Consider the following 22682-nt stretch of genomic DNA (forward strand, 5'->3'; position numbering starts at 1 on the left):
CAGTCAGAGTCCTTCCTGAACGATCATTGCCTGGGAGGACAGCACCATAAAAGCAGTCAAGTGCCTTCTGGGCCACCTCTGGGGACAATTCTCGGCCTTCGAGGATAACATCATGAAAACTTTCCAACTGCCCATGCTGTCCCAGGAGAGAGATTGGGACACAAAGTATGGAATTACATGAGTGATTCTCTGTTCACGAGCACGAGTGGTCCCAGTCAAATTGGGACACCCCAAATGCAGTTTCACACATGGTTCTTATACCTTTAGAGCATTCAGGTACAACACAATTTGAGTGATCGCTACGTAACACGCACACGCAGGCTGCTGTTTGGCAAAGCAACTCTCATGCTGTGGCATCATCATCCACCTGCTGCTCTCCTAATGGAGACGTCCCTGGAGTCGGTCTTGCTGCAGTTCCTTATCTCTGATGCCAGATGAGGGGAGGGTTTCACAGGGGTGTCAGAGGGGCTGGGAGGCTGGCGTCATCCGCGCAGTGCTGGAGTATCCTTTCTTCTTCAGGCTGGGGGCTGTCTTCTCCTCCCGACAATGAGCTGGGTCCTGTAGTCATGCTGACTGAACCATGGCTATGCAGTACACAATAGAAACGCTGTATATCTTAAGAAAGTTCATACAGTTTCGTACTCTAAAAAGTAATTGTTACAATAGTTCTGGAATGAGATTTTCCTAACAGTCCCTCCTTTTCCTTTCACCGTCAGGGTCACACTATACTCTTCATTATTTAAGTCGTAAGTCAAGTTCATAAGGTAATATTACACTGTAAACACACCCATCTAATTAGAAAGCAAAACAAGAGAGTGAATACAACCACCCAAATCCTTTCAGTTCACAGTCCTGTTCCTAAGTCTGGGAGCCAAGAGGTTAGCCACCCAAAGAGATTTAGGGGAGATCCCTTCCCTATTTCGTGTAATATTTTTAAATGAGTCTTTCTCTTGTTTCTCTCAGTTTTGTTTTTCTGGTCTTGACTGACATAAAAACCCCAGCAGCTCTTATTCAAGAACGCACCTACTCTGTCCTGTACTTCTAAAAGGTGCTCTAGAGCTAAGCCATTCTATATTACCATTTTTGATAATAATTTGATTTCTTCCTCTAAGGCTGTCATACTGCCTGCCCTCATTAATGGCTTTTTCTAATTCTCTTGGCACAATTGCAGTAGCCCTTTCTAGTTTTGCGGTCCTTCGCTGTGGGATAAAATCTGATACAGACAGGTGGAACTCAGTGCCACATTATCAAAGGCATTTGTGAAAGGCAGGTCCTGCTTGACTAACCTGATCTCCTTCTACAACGTGGTCACGCGCTCAGTGGATGAGGGAAAGACTGTGGATGTTGTCTATCTGGACTTTAGTAAAGCCTTTGACACTGTTTCCCACAGCATTCTCCTGGAGAAACTGGCTGCTCATGGCTCGGATGGGCACACGCTTTGCTGGGTAAAAAACTGTCTGGAAGGCCGTGCCCAGAGAGTGGTGGTAAACGGAGTTAATTGCAGTTGGCGGGCGGTCAGGAGTGGAGTCCCCCAGGGCTCAGTGCTGGGGCCAGTCCTGTTTAACGTCTTTATCAATGATCGGGATGAGGGGATGGAGCGCACCCTCAGTCAGTTTGCGGATGACACCAAGCTGGGGGGGAGTGTTGATCTGCCTGAGGGTAGGGAGGCTCTGCAGAGGGATTCGGACAGACTGGACCCATGGACCAAGGCAGACTGTAGGAGTTTCAATGAGGCCAAGTGCTGCGTCTCACACTTTGGCCACAACAACCCCCGCCAATGCTACAGGCTTGGGGATCAGTGTCTGGAAAGCTGCTCACAGAGAGGGACCTCTGTTGTTGGTATAGCAGCTGAACATGAGCCAGCAGTGTGCCCAGGTGGCCAAGAAGCCCACTGGCATCGTGGCCTGTATCAGGACTAGTGTAGCCAGTAGGACCAGGGAGGAGATTTTCCCCCTGTATTGGGCACTGGGGAGGCCGCATCTTGAGTACTGTGTTCACTTTCGGCCCCCTCACCACAAAAAGGACATTGAGGCGCTGGAGCGTGTCCAGAGAAGGGCAACGAAATGGGTGAGGGGTCTGGAGAACATGTCTTATGAGGAGCGGCTGAGGGAACTGCGGTGGTTTAGCCTGGAGAAAAAGAGGCTGATTGGAGACCTTATCGCTCTCTAAACATATCTGAAAGGAGGTGGCAGAGAGGTGGGGGTCGACGTGTTCTGTCAGGTAACGGGTGTTAGAACAAGAGGAAATGGCTTCAAGTTGCGCCAAGGGAAGTTTTGACTGGGTATTAGGAAGAATTTCTTTACTGAAAGGGTCATCAGGCATTGGAATGCGTTACCCAGGGCAGTGGTGGAGTCCCCATCCCTGCAGGTGTTTAAGGGTCATGTAGTTATTGTGCTGAGGGACATGGTTTAGTGGTGGGCTTGTCTGTGTTAGGTTAATGATTAGACTATGATTAGATCTTACAGGTCTTCTCCAATATAGGAAATTCCATGATAGTGCGATTCTGTGATGATGGCGCTGGGACAACTTTCCCGGGGTGTCCAGTGAGCACAGGCACAGCCCAGACCCTGCTCTGCTGGTCCCTCATGTCTCTCGCAGGAGCCCGGCTGTGCCAGGACACTGCTATGTGCCCCCACCCTGCACACTCCCCCACTTCAGCTCTTCCCTGAGGTTTTTCCTCTCTGGGGCACTTGCCAGCCCCGCCAGCCCACACCCTCCCTGAATCTGGACACCTCCTGCTCTCTCCCAGCACAGACCAGCAGAGCAGCCTCATTGGCAATGGTCCACCCAGCCTTCATGCTGAGGAGATAACCACCCCAGGCAGCTTGCAGCCCCCCGTGCCAAACGTCCTTCCCAGGATGGCATGAGAGAATTGGCCCAGGGCACCCTCAGGAAGGTCCTTTGGCCCCAGGGACAGGGCAGCCTGCCGTGAGCTGTCCCACCAGAGCAAAGGGTTCCTCTTTCCATGGCTGCCCTGCACACACACGGTGCCCTGCTCTTCTCCTACCACAGCCCATCTCCCCTCAGAGCCTTTTCCTGAGAGAGCTCATCCGTGCTGGCCTGGCCAGCCGTTCCTGCACCCCTCCCCAGGCGTCCCACAGCCCCCGAGCTGGTGGTGCGGCTCTGCAGAGCTGGGGGCTGTGGTGCCCAGGGCCATGCTGGTCAGGCTGGGAGGCAGACCCAGCTCAGATCACTCCTGCCCCCTCCACCTCAGCACACAGACGTGGCCCCTGCAGCTCCAGAGAAGTTCTCGGAGAAAGGATGTCAGACAAACAAGTCAGTGCAGGGTCCTTCATTTTTTTAAAAACAAAGAGAGAAGAGCTTCTTATCTACGCGAAGTCTGTGGCTCCCACAACACAGACGGATCCTGACATAGCAATAGGATAAAGGATGATTCTTCACTTTTATTGACAGCATTAACAAAACCCAGAAAAGATAAAAAACAAATAAATGAAAGGAAAAAAAGTACTAAAGACAATCTGGGCCTGTAATGAGTTACATCATGTGCGATATGTTAGAAGATGGGCAGTTCAGTGCTGCTTCTGACAAGATACCAGTCATCAGTTTCCACAGGGCATCCCTGAGTTCCTGGTTCCTCATGCTGTAAATGAGAGGGTTCACTGCTGGAGTCACCACTGAGTACAGAAATGACACCAACAGGTCCAGAGATGGAGAGGAAATGGAGGGGGGCTTCAGGTAGGCAAACATGGCAGTGATGATAAACAGGGAGATCACAACCAGGTGAGGGAGGCCCGTGGAAAAGGCTTTGTGCCATTCCTACTCCGAGGGGATCCTCAGCACAGCCCTCAAGATCTGCACATAGGAAAAGAGAATGAAAGCAAAAGCCCCGAATGCTAGTAAGACACTAAGCACCAGAAGCCCAACTTCCCTGAGGTAGTCTGAATGTGAGCAGGAGAGCTTGAGGATGTGGGGGATTTCACAGAAGAACTGGTGCAGGGCATTGCCCTGGCAGAGGGGGAGTGAAAATGTATTGGCCGTGTGCAGCACAGCATAGGGAAAAACACTGCCCCAGACAGCTGCTGCCATGTGGACACAAGCTCTGCTGCCCAGGAGGGTACCGTAGTGCAGAGGTTGGCAGATGGCAATGTAGCGGTCATAGGCCATGATGGTGAGAAGAGAAAACTCTGCTGAAATGAAAAAGAAAAACAGCAAGGCCCGTGTAGCACGTCCTGCATAAGAGATGACCCTGGTGTCCCAGAGGGAATTGGCCATGATTTTGGGGAGAGTTGTGGAGATGGAGCCCAGGTCAAGAACAGAGAGGTTGAGGAGGGAGAAGTACATGGGGGTACCAAGAAGACCAAGTGGATAAGGTCCTCTATAGACAGATTGGAGTAGGCTCACATTCACAAGCCCTGGTCCTCAGAGGGAACTTCAGCCACCCTGATAGCTCCCCAGCCCCTGCCCAGCTCTGCCCACCTCCCCAGCCCTCTCCCCAGGACAGCCAAGCCCAGCAGCCCAGTCTGGACTGGCCCCACAGCACTGCCCGCCGCAGGCTGATGCAGAGCTCTGGGCACTCACCGCACAGCCCCAGCTCCTCCCAAGGGCGCAGCAGCTCCTGGGGGGCAGACAAGGAGGTCAGCCTGCCCATCAGCCCCGGGGCTCGTGCTGGCGCTGAGGGAACGAGGAAAAAGAGGCTGGTCACTCTCTGCTTCTCTGGAATTCATGTTGTACGTGATCCCCAGCCCTGACTGAATTTGCCCCCTTCTCTCCCCAGTCAGCCCCACGCCCCAGGACAGCACAGCAGTCCTGGCCCTGGGGTTCCCTCAGGCACCTCCTGTGTCTTCCACTCTCCCCTCCCTGTGCCTGATGAGTCCCTGCTGACTCCCTCGGCACTGCAGCGTCCTTGTGCGTGGACACATTGATTCAGTGCTTTATATTGGTGGACTTTACCTTTGAGGGTGTTTCACCTTCAGAGTCTCCATCTGTTCCAGCGCAAGGGCACGTGTCGAGTCCCTAATCCCGCCTCTCCTCCCCCTAAAAAATGCATTACCAGAACATTCGGTATATGCCATCAGTCCTGTCATACATGAAGAAGACTGAGGAGATAATGGGAGCTCATGGACCATCTCCCCTTCCACTGGGCACCAAGAAGAGCGCTTTTAAATCCAGAATATTTGGTGCAGTGGAACCCAATAGTACCGTGAGCTTACCTCCAGAAACATTGAAAACACAAGAAGAGACTCATTAAAATATTGATTCCTTGAATATGTTCCTGGAAGGTACTTTGGAGGAACAGCCCATCCTTCAGGCACGGCACTTGGGAGGTGCCCTTTTATTAAAGAGCTGTTATCTGTGCAAGGGTCAGGCACAGTAGGATCAAGCCTCAAAACAAGCAGCGTAAACTCAGAAAAACGTCTATAAGCAGGATTATCACAAGAGAAAAAAGCAGACTCACAGCCTAAGATAAGCCTTTGGCAATGTGCGGAGAAGGGGCGGCAGGTTATTGTCAGTGAAACAGTGTCCATTGGGCCAGTTTCCACAGGGCATCCTTGAGCTCCTGGTTCCTCATGCTGTAGATGAAAGGGTTCACTGCTGGAGGCACCACCGAGTACAACACTGCCACAACCACATCCAGACATGGGGAGGAGATGGAGGGGGGCTTCAGGTGGGCAAACACTCCAGTGCTGATAAAGAGGGAGACCACAGCCAGGTGAGGGAAGCATGTGGAAAAGGCTTTGTGCCGTCCCTGCTGTGAGGGGATCCTCAGCACCACCCTCAGGATCTGCACATAGGACACCACAATGAAAACAAAACACCCAAAGGCTAAACAGGCACTAACCACAATCAGCCCAACTTCCCTGATGTAGGAGTGTGAGCAGGAGAGCTTGAGGATGTGGGGGATTTCACAGAAGAACTGGTGCAGGGCATTGCCCTGGCAGAGGGGCAGTGAAAAGGTATTGGCCGTGTGCAGGAGAGAATTGAGGAACCCACTGCCCCAGGCAGCTGCTGCCATGCGGACACAAGCTCTGCTGCCCAGGAGGGTCCCGTAGTGCAGGGGATGGCAGATGGCAATGTAGCGGTCATAGGCCATGACTGTGAGAAGAGAAAAATCTGCACCAAACAAGAAGGAAAAAAAAAAGACCTGTGCAGCACATCCTGCATAGGAAATGTCCCTGGTGTCCCAGAGGGAATTAGCCATGGCTTTGGGGAGAGTGGTGGAGATGGAGCCCAGGTCAAGAACAGAGAGGCTGAGGAGGAAGAAGTACATGGGGGTGTGGAGGCGGTTGTCACAGGCGATGGCGGTGATGATGAGGCCGTTTCCCAGGAGGGCAGCCAGGTAGATGCCCAGGAAGAGCCCGAAGGTCAAGAGCTGCAGCTCCCGAGTGTCTGAGAATGTCAGGAGGAGGAAGTGGGTGATGGAGCTGCTGTTGGACATTTGCTGCCTCTGGGCAGGGGGACCTGTTCAAGGAGGGAAACAGAGTAAGTCAATGCAGACTTCTGTAAGCAAAATCAAAGCCATTTTCGGTGGGCTCAGTCCCGGCTGCATACACTCCCTTCCTCACGTCCATGGCTGGAGCTCTGGTTGGCGTTGGCTGCCTCTGCCGTGAGGAGCAGGGCGCTGCCCACTGGCTGCCGAGGGGTCAGCCCTGCTCTGCAGCAGGGAGTTCATAGGGAGGGTGGCGGCAGGAGCCAGTCCTGGTGTTCTGCTTTGGCTGATGAATCCACTTCTTACGCAGATGGGCTTCTCAACATCTGAACACCCACTGCTACGGAACAGGGATGGCAGAAGGCAGTTGGAGAGGTTTGGGGTATTTTAAAGCTCCCCCATCTAACCTGGGCACTGTTCTGGGATGTCAGAAACCCTCAGCATTTCTGCTGCACTCCAGGAGAACGGAGTGAGTGCTGTGAGACATGAGGATTGCCTGGGGCAGAGAGCAGAGTCAGGGGAGATGGTTTGTCCCTCCATCTTGCACTGTCATGAGATGGAGGGGGATCACCCTCTTCTATTATGCAATCAGACACTGCTGAGAGCAGAAGGATCCATCTCAGACTATGAAATGTCTCACCCTTTCTCAAGGTCTCAGCAGCCCACCTCTAGCCAAGGACACCCACAGCTCATTTCACCCACCCAACAGCATTTCCTCAGTCACAGAGTCTCTGTGTTTCTCTGTGGGGATTTCCGATAACACAAAGGTGCTATGGGACAGGTTGGCATCCTGGAGGGCAGCTCACAGCTTCCATAAACACCCAAAGGACTTACCCAGTTTTGGGGATCTCAGTGAGAGATTTTGCAGGGGCTAAAGAGCAGGTGCCACAGATCCCGGTGAGACTGGAACAGGGATGCTGATGCTGTCTGTAGCCCCCAGAGATGGAAACCAAAGACACAGACTCAGGAAAGCTCCTTATCTCTACAGGGTCCCTCCTTTGATCTTTCATTTGAAAGTCCTCTTGGACATGTGCCACTGCCCACCCAGCCAACCAAGAGAAGAAACAGCAAAAGAAATTTAACTTCATATTAAGGGAACTCCATCTTGAAAAGTCCCTCCAGGAATGACCAGAGGTCATCTGGAGGTGTAAAGAGCCCTGACCCACACAGCACCCTCTTCAAAGCAGAAGGACCCTGCCCTGCCAGTAGTCACTCCTTCCACCCACAGCTTCTCCCCACAGCGTTGTGGGGAGCTGCCCTGGCAGGCGGAGAGCTGACCCTGGCAGGCGGCAGAGTCCCTGCCCCGGCACACAGCCCCCGGGGTGCAGGGACCCTGCTGGCAAGGACAGCCCTGCCAACCCCTGCCTGCACACCCACCTTCACAGTCCTTTGGCTGGTCCTGGGAGAAGGCAACAGTCATGCCCTGTGCCTCTGATGGTGAAGCAGGGAAGCCCAATCTAGAGAATGTCCTCTTCTTCCGCAGCAGAGAAGTTATGAGCGTCCTCCTGAAAGATCCCACGGGCTGTGGGAGGTGCCAGCTGTTGGAGATCTCTCCAGCTACTGCAGCTGCTCTGCTTTGGGAAGAGTTCTCCCCCCACTCACCCTCAGCATCCTCCCTCTCCAGACTGCCTTCAACCTCTCTCTGCCTCCCTGCTCTGCCCTCGCTGCCTGCAGGCAGTGCCCTCAGCCCTGCTGCGCTGTGCAGAGGAGCTGCTCCTGGGCAGAGCTGTCTCTCTGCAGCGCTGCCCGCTTGCCAGGAGCTCCCTCCGTCCCAGCAGCCCGGCCCAGCTCAGCAGCAGAGGACCAGCTGTGGCTTTCTCTGCCTCCTCCCCGCACTGCCCCAATCCCTCGAGGTGTCCCTGCGCCTCCAGGGCTGACAGCTCCTCCAAGGCAGCGGGGTCTCTCCTGGGGAGCAGAGTTTGAAGTAGAATGAAGTCATCACCGACTGTCCCTCTCTGAACCCTGGACAGACTGATCCCTGTGGTGGAAATTGCTCTGCCAGGGTGTGCAGACCTACAGGAGGTATCCGTGTTCCCCTCTGGAAACCCCCATTCCTGCCGCATTGCCAGGCAGAGCACGGAGGCAGTGACGGGCCGGGGATCATGCCCACCGGTGCAGGGCAGGGATGGAGCCAAGTCGATGAGGCATCTCAGCTCTCAGCAGTGTTCCTGAGGCCGGAGGGACATTCAGCTCCCCCTCTACTGGACTCTCTCCAACAGTTGCCTGTCTTTCTTGAACTTGGGTATTTAGAACTAGACACAGTACTCCAGATGCAGGGAGAGAGCAGAGGGGGAGGAAGACCTCCCTCCACCTGCTGCCCACGCTCTTTTGTAATGCACCCCAGGAGACCATAGGCCTTCTTGCCCACCAGGGCACATTGCTGGCTTATGGTCAACTTATTGTCCACCAGGACTCCCAGGTCCCTCTTAGCAAAGCTGCTTTGTAGCAAGTGAACCCCCAACCTTTACTGGTGCATGGGTTTTTTCCTCCACAGGTGCAGGACCCTACACTTACCCTTGAACTTTATTATGTTCCTCTCCACCCAGCTCTCCAGCCTTTCCAGGTCTCGCTGACCGGCCTGCCATTTCCTGGGTCCTCCTTCTTGCCCTTTTTGAAGACTCGCGTGACTTTGGCTTTCCTCCAGTCCTCAGGCACCTCTCCTGTCCCCCTGACCTTTCAAAGATGATGGAGAGCACCTTCGCAATAACATGTGCCAGGTCCCTCAACACTCCTGGGAGTGACCCATCAGGGCGCTGGGTGTCAAGTTTGCCTAAATGATCTCTAACCCGATCTTCCTCAACCAAGGGAAAGTCTTCATTTTCTCAGATCCTTTTCTTCACTCCAGAGTCTGGGATTGCTGAGGGCCGGCCTTACCAGTAAAGACTGAAGCAAAGAAGGTATCAGTAATTCTGCCTTCTCTGCATCCTCCGTCACCGGGGCACCCACCTCATTCAGTAGCAGGCCCACATTTTCCCCGGTCTGCCTTTTACTACTGATGTACTTGGAGAAGCCCTTCTTATTGTCCTTGACATCCCTGGCCAGGTTTATTTCCACGTGCGCTTCAGCCTTCCTCGTTGCACCCCTACATACTCTCGCAATGTTTATATACTCCTCCCAAGTGGCCAGTCCCTTCTTCCACATTCTGTAAACTTCCCTCTTGCACCTGAGATTTTCCAGAAGGTCCTTGCTTATCCATGCAGATTTCCTGCCTCCTGTGCCTGATTTATTACTCATAGGGATGCACTGATGTTGAGCTTGGAGGAAGTGGAGCTTTTCTATTAACCAGCTCTCCTGCACCCCCCTTCCTGCTAGAGTCTTTGCCCATGGGATTCCTCCAAGTATGTCTTTGAAGAGGCCAAAGTCAGCTCTCCTGAAGTCCGGGCTTGTAATTCTACTTTTTGCCCTGCTTCTTCCACACAGGATCCAGAACTCCACCATCTCATGGTCACTGCAGCCAAGGCTACCCCCAGCCTTCACATCCCCAACTAGTCCTCCTTTATTTGTCAGTAATACGTCCTGCAGTGCACCTCTCCTCGTTGGTTTCCCCACCAACTGTGTCAGAAAGTTCTCATCAATGCTCTGCAGAAACTTCCAGGACTGTGTGTGCCTGGCTGTGTCTTTTCCCGCAAATATCGGGGTGGCTGACGTCCCCCGTGAGAACCAGGGCCTGTGACCATGAGGCTATTTCCAGCTCTCTGTAGAAGGCCTCATCAACTTCCTCTTCCTGATCTGGTGGTCTGTAGTAAACACCCACAGCAGTGTCTCCCATATCGCCTGTCCCTTAATTCTTAACGATAAGCTCCCAACACGTTCTTCATCCAGCTGCAGGCAGAGCTCAAGACATTCCAGTTGCTCTGTCTTGTAGAAAGCAACTCCACCATCTCACCCTGCTGGCCTGTCTTTCCGAAACAGTACATAGCCGTCCGTGACAGCATTCCAGTCCTGCGAGCTATCCCACCATGTCTCTGTAATTGCAATGAGACCATGGCCCTGTGGCCATCATCCCCTCCGGATGGGTTTTGTGGAAAGGAAGGCTGGGACACTGTGTCAGGGTTTTCACTGAAGGAAGTATTGACCCTGAAGCCTCATCATTTTACTGCTGTCCTTTAGTCCTTGTACCATACACATGTTGCTCAGACACATGTCCTTCAACACATGTCCTCCCAGAAATGGAGGAAAGTATGCCAAAGAAAAAATTATCAGGGGATTTGTTGGGAAAGAGCACAGGATGGGCTCAAATATGTCTCCCTTAACTTGTCAATGTCTTCTCTTTCAGCAGTGCGCCATGCCCAGAGTAGCTGTTCAATAGCAGCTCCATCACCCACTTCCTCCTCCTGGCATATGCAGACACTGGGGAGCTGCAGCTCTTGACCTTCTGGCTCTTCCTGGGCATCTACCTGTCTGCCCTCCTGGGAAATGGCCTCATCATCAGCGCCATCGACTGCGACCACCGCCTCCACACCCCCATGTACTTCTTCCTCCTCAACCTCTCTGTTCTTGACCTGGGCTCCATCACCACTCTCCCCAAAGCCATGGCCAATTCTCTGTGGGACACAAGGGCCATCTCTTACTCAGGATGTGCTCTTCAGGTGTTTGGTTGTTTTTGGTTTTTTTTTTTTTTTCTGTGTTGCAGCAGAGTTTTCTCTTCTCACTGTCATGGCTTACAAACACTACGTTGCCATCTGCCATCCCCTGCACTACGGGACCCTCCTGGGCAGCAGAGCTTGTGTCCGCATGGCAGCAGCTGTCTGGGGCAGTGTTTTTCCCTATGCTGTGCTGCACACGGCCAATACATTTCACTGCCCCTCTGCTAGGGCAATGCCCTGCACCAGTTCTTCTGTGAAATCCCCCACATCCTCAAGCTCTCCTGCTCACACTCCTACCTCAGGGAAGTTGGGCTGATTGTAGTTAGTATCTGTTTAGCATTGGGATGTTTTGTTTTCATTGTGGTGTCCTATGTGCAGATCTTCAGGGCTGTGATGAGGATCCCCTTGGAGCAGGGGCAGCACAAAGTCTTTTCCATGTTCCTCTCTCACCTCCTCATGGCCTCAGTTTGTCAGCACATCAGCGTTTACCCACCTGAAGCCCCTGTCTATCTCACCTCCCTATCCCTTGACCTGGTGGTGTCAGTGCTGTACTCAGTGGTGCCTCCAGCAGTGAACCCCTCATCTACAGCATGAGGAACCAGGAGCTCAAGGATGCTCAAAAAAATGATGGTTGGATGTTTTTCAGAAGCAATAGATTGCCTGTTTTCTTCTGCACAGCATTCAGAGTGTAACTCATTACAGGCCCAGCCTGTCTTCTCAGGTTTTTGCTGTGTGTGTGTGTGTGTTTCTTTGTTTTTCTTGTTATAATGTTGTGCTCAGCAAAATTTTATTAGTCTTCCCACTTCTAATTCATTGTGTACCTGTAGAATTTGACCCACAGACTGTGTAAATCAGGTGCAGTGCTCTCTGTGTATTCAAACAAAAGAAAGGACCCTGCAGTGACTTGTTTGTCTTAGATCCTTCCTCTGAGACCTCTGTAAAGACACAGGGCAGTGCCTGCGTGCAGAGGTGGAGGGGAACGAGTCCCAGCACAGCAGCACTGCCAGGGCGCACCAGCCTCGGTCTTGCCAGAGCTGCTCTCTTGCCACTCCCACGCTCTCCTTTGGAGCCCTTGTGTAGGTGTAAGCCTCAGGGGTCACAGTCCTGCTGTGTGGTAGTCCTGTGACTGCAGGCAGGGACAGGCCATGAGCACTTCTGTGACACAGCTGACCTCTATAACGGCATCTCCATCATGACAGGGGATGTCCTCAGCACAGTGCTTGAAGGCTTCGGTCTTCTTCCAAAGTTGCTCTCAGGAACATGCCCAAGGAATAGACTCTAAAGAGCCTTGTTGCTTTGTTTGTTCTCTGTGGGCTCAGTGCGATGAGACTGTGGTCCCAGGATGGCCTTCTAGGGACTTAGGGCTGGTTCAGGTGTTGCTTGTTGGTGGCCAGGGCCCATGCAGACAGTGAATGGTCTCCAACGAACCTGCCTGGGGCTCTGCAGCAGTTCATAGGGCTGATGGCAGAGCAGCGTTTTTCTGGAGGGACTTGGGAGCTGCCAGAAGAGCACAAGGGATCTGCAGGGACAGCGTGTGCCAGGGAGTCAGCAGCGAATGGTGCCGACTGAGCACGAGCCTGTCCATTGTGGTGTCACCCACAGACAACACACCAAGTCTGTGTATGAGCCTGCAAATGAGAGCTCTGCAGCCGCGAGGGAGACAGCTGGCCCAGGGAAAGGAGTCTGGCAAGTGATTCATTTTACCCTCAGTGAACTTTCACAGACTGGATCCAGCGCAGCACCCAAACACATCTCACAGCACTGGAGTAAGGCAGGGTACCTCTGAGCACCTTCCATGGCCACATAAGAGCTTGTGTGGGAGGTGCTCAGTGGCAGTGACCACCATCAGCTGGCTCTGCCTCCCAGCCTGACCAGCACAGCCCAGCAGAATCAGCCCATTGGTCCTGGGCACCACAGCCCACTTGCTCTGCAGAGCAGCATCACCAGCTCGAGGGCTGTGGGGACCATGGGGACAGGGCGCAGCAATGACTGGCTGAGCCAGCACAGACGTGCTGACCTTGGGAAAAGGCTCTGTGGGCAGGTGGGATGTCCTGGGAGAAGAGCAGGGAACGGTGTGTGTGCAGGGGAGACATGGAAAGAGAAACACTTGGCTGTGAGTGCCAGCTTGGGCCAGGTTGCCCTGCGGCTGGGACAGCAGAAGCTGCCGGAGGAGCACCGGGTCCAGGACTCTGTGCTTTCCTGGGGAGCGCCACTGGTAACGGGGGCTGCACGCTTCCTGGGATGGGATCTCCAGGACATGACAGCAGAAGAGACACTGCCACTTACCTCCGTTTCCTCCTTGCTGCAAGGCCCAACCAGACCGGGCTGCTCTGCTCGGCTGGGGAGAAGGTAGAGGAGTGGGGATTGCTGGGAAGGGGCTGGGACGGCTGGGCTTGGAAACGCTGGGGAGGAAGAAACACCAATGTACAGCTAAAGTGTGTGAGCATGCAGGGTAGGGGCACACAGCAGTGTCCTCACACAGCCCGGGCTCCTGGGAGGGACACACAGGAGCAGCAGAGCAGGGTGATGTCTCTGCCTTTGTTGATGGGACACCCCAGGGAAGCTGCCCCGGGGCAATCGTCACAGGGCAGCCACTAACAAGCACCGTTTCCAGCACTGCCCTCTCACCCAGCTCAGAGAGGTTGTTCTTCCCTCCACAGAGGGACATTGAAAGACGAGGTGTGAAGACCATGTTTGCGTTGTACAGAGGAGACAGAAGCATACACATTGCGTGCGGGTGGTAAGATGAACCCAAGTGAGCACAAATGCCATCAGCTGTTCTTAGGGGTGCCATGAAGGACTGTGGGACAGACGGTGTCCTGAGGTTACTTCACCTGGAGAGTAAGGTCCCCTGGGAAACCCCCATAATGCAGCACTGGAATGTGCATCCTTGAACTGACGTCCCCCTGTTCATTCTTCACGATTTGGGGCATCTCAGATGAGTGAAGAGCAGGAGGACACACCACAGGGCTGAGGTGCCGGCCAGCCTCTGGCACTGGCAACAGGAGGCCAGGGAGACACTACGACTGCTGCAATGCTCTGCCTCTGCCTGTGGAAGGGAAGGACTCGTGTCTCCAAACACCCCTGTGTGTACGAAGAGCGCATGAGGCCAAATGAGGTGGGGACACCTCACAGCCCTGACATTTGTGTGACTGACTTCAGGAACAACCCCCACTATCCCAGTGAGGTTCATCTCACCTGCCTTGGACAGGCTCATTACCAATTCCTCTGTCTGCTATGTTATCCCTCCTTGGCTTTCTGGCCAAGAAAGGGAAGGGGGACAATCAAACCTCCTTGATGCAGTTTCCCCTCCTGCAAATGGGGAACATCACCAACACTTGACAAATCTCTTCATCCTCTTTCATGACTTGCCCCGTATCTTCTTGCATTAAAAGGCTGCCAGGCTCTTCCTTGTTGTGCATGATGGGAGGAGGAAGGCCAATGGGCATCAGCTGAAAAACATGAAGAAAATCTTTCTCCCCATCAAGATAGTCAAGCACTGGAGGAGATCTCTCAGAGAGCTTATGTCATCTCTATATTTCATGGAATCATAGAATGGTTTAGGTTGGAGGGGAATTTAAAAACCATCTACTTCCAACCCTACTGCCATAGGCAGGGACACCTCCCACTAGACCAGGTTGCTCAAAGCCCCATCCAGCCTGGCCTTGAACACCTCCAGGGATGGGGCATCCACCACTTCCCTGGGCAACATGTTCCAGTGTCTCACCACCCTTGGAGTAATGAATTTGTTCTTAATATCTAATCTCAGTCTCCCCTCTTTCAGTTTCAAACCATTATCCCTCATCCTATCGCTACACTCCCTGAAAACAGTGCCTCCCCAGATCTCCTGTAGGCCCCCTTTAGGTAATGGAAGGCCACAGTAAGGTCTCCTTGGAGCCTTTTCTTATACAGGCTGAACAACCCCAACTCTCTCAGCCTGTCTTCAGAGGAGAGGTGCTCCAGCCCTCTAATCATCTTTGTGAGCCTCCTCTGGACTCACTCCAACAGGTCCATGTCCTTTTTCTGTTGGAGGCTCCAGAGCTGGATGCAGTACTCCAGGTGGAGTCTCACAAGAGCAGAGTAGAGGGGAAGAATCACCTCCCTCGACCTGCTGGCCATGCTGCTTTTAATGAAGCTCAGGATGTGCTTGGCTTTCTGGGCTGCAGGCACACATTTCTGGCTCATGTTGAGCTTCTCATCCACCAACACCTCCAAGTCCTTCTCCTCAGGGCTTCTCTCTATCCATTCTGCACCCAGCCTGTATTTGTGCTTTGGTTGACTTCCTCTTGCAACTCTAAACTTCAAACATTTTTGGTGTTGTTATTCTCTTTGCTTTGTTTTGTCTTGTTTTAATAAGTGATTTCTCAGCGATTTTGTGTGCTGCCTTTGTTTGCAAAGGCAAGTGATCATAAAATTGGGGTGGGATGCAGTGGCAGGGACACGGGAGCGCAGTGCCAGTGTAGGTGCCTGGGACCCTCTGCCCAGGCTCCAGCTGCAGCTTCCCAGGGAGTCTGGTCTCCAGCAGCTCCTCTGGGACAGTGGCCAGGCCCAGGCATGTGCTTCGGAGACACAGGGTCCTCTGGAGGTACCACTGGGTACTGATGGTCAGACAGCGGAGCGCTGCCTGGAAGCCTGAGACATTTTGACATGTGTATGAGCACGACCTCATCAGCTAAAACAAGAGAATAATTTTAATAAACATTTGGTGTTCTCCCATGAGATATAAATGAGGAGTTTTCAGGATGTCCATTGACAGAAAGACGAGAGCTACTGACCTTTCCCTCTCTTTGCATTGTCAGGACTCTCTCTCAGCCTCTGAATTTAATCTCCCTCATCTTTCACGTATTTCCACCTCTCCTAAACGAAGTGGCCATGTCTGAAGGCACCTTTCCAGCAATGCACGTGCACAGAAGCACTTGCGATTTCTCTCTACATTCCCCTTCCCCTTCCTCTTTCATCATTCAGACACCTCTCAACAATCCCACTGCTGCTTTGAGCTTCAGGCAGTTAAAATTTGACTTTCAGTAGTCTGTTGAATTCTGGTTTTAGGAAACTCTTCATTTGTGCTTATTTCCATAAGAACAGGTTCAACAAGGCTTTAGGTTCAACAAGGTTTCAGGTTCAACAAGGCCAAGTGCCGGGTCCTGCCCTTGGGTCACAACAACCCCATGGACACTACAAGCTTGGGGCAGAGGGGTTGGAAAGCTGCCTGGGGGAGAAGAACCTGGGGCTGTTAGTTGACAGCTGCCTGAATATGAGCCAGCATTGTGCCCAGGTGGCCAAGAAGGCCAATGACATCCTGATTTGTATCAGAAATAGTGTGGTGAGCAGGACTGGGGCAGTGATCATCCCTCTGTACTCAGCACTGGTGAGGACCCACCTCGAGTACTGTGTTCAGTTTTGGGCCCCTCACTACAAGAAGGACATTGAGGTGTTGGAGCGTGTCAAGAGAAAGGCAATGAAGCTGGTGAGGGGTATGGAGGACAAGCCTTATGAGGAGCGGCTGAGGGACCTGGGGTTGTTTAGCCTGGAGAAGAGGAGGCTGAAGGGATACCTTGTTGCTCTCTACAGTTCCCTGAAAGGAGCTTGTAGAGAGGTGGGAGCTGACCTCTTCTCCCTGGTGACAAGTGATAGGACAAGAGGAAATGGGTTCAAGTTATGCCAGCAAGGTTTAGATTGGATATTAGGATTTTTTTTTTTTTCACTGAAAGGGTTATCAAGCATTGGAATAGGCTGCCCAGGGAGGTGGTGGATTCAACATGCCTGGAGGTGTTTAAAAAAAGGGTAGATGTGGTACTTGGGGACATGGTTTAGAAGTGGTTCTGCCAGGGTAGGTTAATGGTTGGATTTGATGATCTTAAAGGTCCCTTCCAACCTCAACAATTCTATGATTCTGTGATTCTATTCTATGAAATCCATGCTGATGGTTCTTAGACACATTCTTCTGCTGCTGGTGCCCAGAAATGTCACCACGGAGGACTCTGATGGCACAACACTCCTCACCAAAGTGAGCTTGTACAGCCTGTGGCTCCCTGGGTTGCACATTTGGACTCTTTCAAAGACAGGTGCTACACTTGCTTGTCCTCTCTCACCAGAGACCTCTGCAATCCCATGACCTTTCAAAAGGGATATTCCAAAGAAATATTGATCTTCCCCTGTAACCTCATTACCACTCTTCTCCCTGTTACACACTGTGTGTACTTTCTCTAATCTTTCGGATGTATACCCTTCTCCTGAGACAATGTTCATTTCTAAAGTCATCTTTGCAGATGCAGACTCTCTGGGCAAAGGCCCTTTCCATTCTTCGCCAGTTTTCTCCTCCCCTTACTCTTTCTTCGCTCAGATACCTCTCACCTGTGCTGCTGCTTTGACTTTCAAGGAGTTCAGAGCTTGCCTGTCTTTCAACAATCTAATTGTCTCCTCAGCCAACTCCTTAATTGTGTTTATATCTGTCTTGTCTATCTACCTTCCTAAACTCTTTCTCATAAGAACTCCCTTGTAGAAAGGCAGCCTCATTAGAGGTAGCTTGTCCTGAGCGTGTGATTGCGGACTGTGTGTTATTGTTTAGGAAAACTGATTATGCTTTACTTTTCTTTTCTTACAAACAGGAAAAGTTCTCCTGCGCCTGGGTGCAGCCAGGGCTCTGAGGAGCGCAGGTGGGAGATGGGGCAATGGGGCTGTGACATCCAGCTGCAGACTTCAGTGGAGAAGTCTGATGCAAGGACCAGGGGTGTCAGTCCCAGGTGGCCAATGTCAGAAATGGGGAGGGTGGGGAGGTGAGGAGCAAAGCTGTCCTACAGTGTCAGACCTCCAGGGACTGCTTCTCCTCCCTGTCCAGACCCCCTGAAGGGACACCCTGTATCCAGAACAATCAGGGAATGCTTCTATCCTAATCATAAGTGATAATCAGGAGTAATATAGTATATCCTTTAAAATAAAAAAGACATTTTTCTTAGGTGCGCTTTGAAATCTCCTCCTTAACTACACTCTGAAACCTCTCTAATTGGCTGTACAAGTCTTGAAGATTTGAAGAAAATTACAAGAACGATGAACACCTTGTTAGGGCTTTCTGTCTTTTAATGAGCCCCACGGTGTATTTGGTGCTGAGTCCATGAGCCTCAGGCACTGAGAGAAGATTGAACAAAGTGCTCCAGAAGTCCAAGTCAGAAGCAAAGTACCTTGAAGCCTTGATTGGCCCCACTGAGGGTCGTTACTGCCAAAGCCTCCCCAGGGACTCGTTAGAGGAGATAACTGGAGATTGTGGTTGCAGGTAGGCAAAGGCACTGTGCAGGTGGCTGTAATGCTGAGGAACCCCTTGGCTTGGTTTGATGCAGCAGAAAGGCCAACCCCTGACCCCCAGGCCCTGGGAAGGCAGGTCCTGCCCCTCACTGGTGGCTCAGGGCTCTTCCTGGGGGCCGTGGGGTGTGAGGGTGAGCGAGGCTGAGTGTAAGAAAATTCTGTGACACCTCCTGGCCTCCCAAAAAGGGGCAAGGACTAAACAAAATCCAGAGTCCCAAAAGAATCATAGAATCATTTCGAATTGCAAAAGACCTTTAGGATCATAGAGCCCAACTGTAAACCTAACACTGCCGAGTCCACCACTAAACCATGTCCCTGTGTGCCACATCTACACATCCATTAAATACCTCCAGTGATAGTGACTCAAACACTTCCCTGGGCCGCCTGTTCCAGTGCTCGAAAGCCCTTTAGCTGAAGAAATTTTTCCTAATACGCAATGTAAATCTCCCCTGGAGAAACTTGAGGCTATTTCCTCAAGTCCTCTCTCTCATTACTTGGGAGAAGAGACCAACCCCCACCTCGCTACAACGTCCTTTCAGGGAACCGGAGAGAGCGAGAAAGTGTCCCCTCAGCCTCCTCTTATCCAGGCTAAACAACCCCAGTTCCCTCAGCCGCTTCCCACAAGACTTGTCCTCCAGACCCCTCACCAGCTTCATTGCCTTTCTCTGGACACGCTCCAACACCTCAATGTCCTTCTTGTAGTGAGGGGCCCAAAACTGAACACAGTATTTGAGATGGAGCCTCACCAGTGCTGAGTACATGGGGACGATCACTTTCCTAGTCCTGCTCACCACACTCTTACTGGTACAAGCCCGGATGCTGTGGGCCTTCATGGCCACCTGGGCACACTGCCAGCTCATATTCAGCCACCAACATCCCCAGGTCCTTTTCTGCTGGGCATCTTTCCAGCCACTCTGCCCCAAGCATGTAGCGCTGCGTGAGGTTGTTGTGACCCAAGGGCAGGACCTGGCTCTTGGCCTTGTTGAACCCCACACTATTTGGGACCCATGGATCCAGCTTGTCCAGATCCCTCTGTAGAGCCTTCCGACACTCAGGCAGATTAACACTCCCACCTTAATTGGTATCATCTGCGAACTTACTGAGGGGGCACTCCACCCCCTTGTCTAGATCGTTGATAAAGATATTAAAGAGAACCGGTCCCAGTACTGAGCCCCGGGGAACATCACTTGTGACCGGCCGCCAAATGCATTGAACTCCATTCAGCACCACTCTTTGGTCCCGGCCGTCCAGCCAGTGTTTTACCCAGCAGAGTGTACACCTGTCCAAGCCATGAGCAGCCAGTTTCTCCAGGAGAACGCTGTGGGAAAAAGTGTCAAAGGCTTTAATGAAGCGCAGGTAAACAACATCCAGAGCCTTTTCCTCATCCACTAAGCCGGTCACCTTGTCATAGAAGGAGGTCAGGTTTCTCAGGCAGGACTTGCCTTTCATAAACTCATGCTGGCTGGGTCTGATCGCCTGGTTGTCCTGTATGTGCTGCATGATGGAACTCAGGATGATCTCCTCTGTAACCTTTCCCAGCACCGAGGTCGGACTGATAGGCCTGTAATTCCCCAGGTCCTCCTTCTGGTCCTTCTTGTAGATGGGCGCCGCGTTTGTTATCTTCCAGTCAACTGGGACCACCCCAGTTAGCCAGGAATGCTGATAGATGATGGAAAGTGGCTTGCTGAGCACTCCCGCCAGTTCCCTCAGTACCCTTGGGTGGATCTCATGCGGCGCCATAGACTTGTGTATTTCTAAGTGATGTAGCAGGTTCCTCACCATTTCCCCTTGGATTGTGGGGGCTTCATTCTGCTCCCCAACCCTGTCTTCCAGCTCAGGGGGCTGGGTACCCAGAGAGCAACTGGACTTACTCTTAAAGACTGAGGCAAAGAAGGCATTAAGTTCGTAAGCCTTTTCCTCATGCCTGGACACCGTCTTTCCCTCCACATCCAATAAAGGATGGAGATTCTTCTTGGCCCTCCTGGTGTTGATGGTGTATTTACGAAACATTTTTCATTGTCTTTTATGGCATGGCCAGATTAATTTCTAGTTGTGTTTTAGCCCTTCTACTTTTCTCCCTGCATAACCTCATGACATCCTTGCAGTCCAACCGAGTTGCCTGCCACTTCTTCCAACTGTCATAAACCCCTTTTTTCCCCTCAGTTCCAGCCAAAGCTCTCTGTTCAGCCAGGTCTTCTTCCCTGATGGCTCGTCTTTCGGCACATGGTGACAGCCTGCTCCCGTGCCTTTACAAGTTCCTTCTTGATGAATGTCCAGCCTTCCTGGACTCCTTTGCCCTTCAGGACTTCCTCCCAAGGGACTCTGTTAACCAGACCCCTAAACAGGCCAAAGCCCGCCCTCCGGAAGTCCCAGGTGGCGGTTCTGCTGACCCCCCTCCTGACTTCTCCAAGAATTGAAAATTCTGTCATTTCATGATCACTATGCCCAAGACGGCCTCCAATCCTCACATCCCCCACAAGCCCTTCTCTGCTGGCAAACAACAGGCCCAGTGGGGTGCTTCCCTCCTTTGCTCCCTCCCCAGATGTGTCAGGAAGTTATCCTCAACACACTCCAGGAACCTCCTGGGCTGCTTCCTCTCCACTGTATTGCATTTCCAGCAGACATCCAGTAAGTTGAAGTCCCCCACGAGGACAAGGGCTGACTATCGTGACACTTGTCCCAGCTGCTTCTAGAATATTTCATCTGTCTCTTCATCCTGGTTGGGTGGTCTATAACAGACTCCCACCATGACATCTGCCTTGTCGGCCTTTATTTAACACCTCCCAGTACAGACAGGGTCCTGTCCAGTACAAAGTGGGTTATTTTAACGTGTCCCAGTATAGACTGGGCCGAATCCCAGTAGCAGGGGGATCCCCTGATCCCCTCAGAATGCAGACTGGGCACCATCCAAGTACAAACTGCATCTCCTGGCAACCTCCCAGCACAGACTGGGCCCTTTCAAGTCCAAAATGGGTCCCTTTGAACCAAGCCCAAGAAGACTGGGCCTTGTCTCTGTACAAACTGGATCCCCAATCCTGTACAGACTGAGCCTTCTCACAGTATAAACTGCACCCCTTTAACCCCTCCCATGACAGACTGGTCCCTGTCCCACTAGAAAGTGGATCTCCTCAACCCCTCCCAGCAGAGACTGGGCCCTGACCCAGTATGAAGTGGATCCCCTCAACCTCTGCCAGAACAGATGGGGCCCTCTCCTAGTACAAACTGGATCACTCGATCCCCTCTTAGTAAAAACTAGTTCCTGTCCCAGTACAAACTCCACCACCTCACCCCCTCCACACAGAAACTGGGTCAGGTGCCAGTACAAACTGGATCCCATGGCCCCCTCCCTGTAACCCCTGGGCCCCATTCCACTAGAAATTTTATTCCTTTAAACCCTCCTGGTATACACTGCGCCCTTCCCAGTACACTCCAAATCCCTTAACCCCTCCCACTACCGACTGGTCCCCGTGGCAGTACGAACTAGATGCTGTGGCCCCCTCCCAGTACAGACTGGGTCCCCTCCTGGTACAAACTGGATCCCGTGCTCCCCTCCCAGTACAGAACTGACTGTCAACAAATAGAGATTACTCCATTTTACCCCTCCAAGTACAGACTGTGTTCTGTCCCTTTATAAACTGGATCCCTTAAACACCTGACAGTAAAGACTGGGCTCCGTCCAAATAGAAACTGGATCCCTTTAACCCCTCCCAGTACAGACTGGGCCAATGCCGAGTCCAAAATGGACTCCCCGGTCCCCACCCACTACCAACTGGCCACCTCTAATACAATCTGGATCCTCTAACTTATGTCAGGACAGACTGGGCCCTGTCCCAGTCCAAACTGCATCCCCTGATTCCCTCCCAGTACAGAAGGGGCCTTGTCCCAGTATGAAGACAATCCCTTTAATTCCTCCCAGCGGAGAAAGAGCCTCTTCCTAGTCCAAAGTGGATCCCAGCCCAGCTCCCAGTGCAGACTGCTCTGTGTACCAGTACAAAATGGATCGCTTTAACACTGCCCTGTACAGACTGGGCCTCATCTCAGTACAGACTGGATCCCCCACTTTCCTCCCAGTACAGACTGGGCCCTCTCCACGTAGAAACGGGATCCTCTGAGCCAATCCCAGCAGAGTCTGGGCCTCGTCTCAGTACAAACAGACTGGGTCCTGTCCCAGTACAAACTTTATGCCTTTAGACCCTCCCAGGGTACACTGGGCCACCCTCCCAGTCCAAACTGGAGCCCGTGGCCCCTTCCCACTACAGTCTGGGCTCTATCACAGTACAAACTGGGTTGCTTTAACCCCTGCCAGTACAAACTTGGCCCCTCCCACTACAAACTAGTCCTCTTTAACCCCTCCAAGTACAGGCTGAGCACGCTCCCAGTATAAACTGGATCCTCTCATCCCCTCCCAG

At 52.4% G+C, this 22682-nt stretch overlaps 2 protein-coding genes across 2 annotated transcripts in view; both read right to left on the reverse strand.

The window, feature by feature from the left end:
• Positions 1-22682, reverse strand: part of LOC309684387 (olfactory receptor 14A16-like) — a gene marked incomplete at both ends in the record, with an annotated part of 210076 nt that overhangs the window by 66763 nt on the left and 120631 nt on the right. The gene's annotated exons all lie outside the window — the stretch shown is intronic.
• On the reverse strand, positions 5468-6397 carry LOC309684395 (olfactory receptor 14I1-like; the record flags this gene model as incomplete). The annotated part of the gene is made up of 1 exon (XM_082500318.1): positions 5468-6397. The coding sequence occupies one exon, from the start codon at positions 6395-6397 to the stop codon at positions 5468-5470; it is 930 nt and encodes a 309-aa protein (XP_082356444.1).

Source organism: Vanellus vanellus (genome assembly GCF_965231255.1).
Source record: "Vanellus vanellus genome assembly, contig: HAP1_SCAFFOLD_70, whole genome shotgun sequence".
Classification (NCBI taxonomy): domain Eukaryota; kingdom Metazoa; phylum Chordata; class Aves; order Charadriiformes; family Charadriidae; genus Vanellus; species Vanellus vanellus.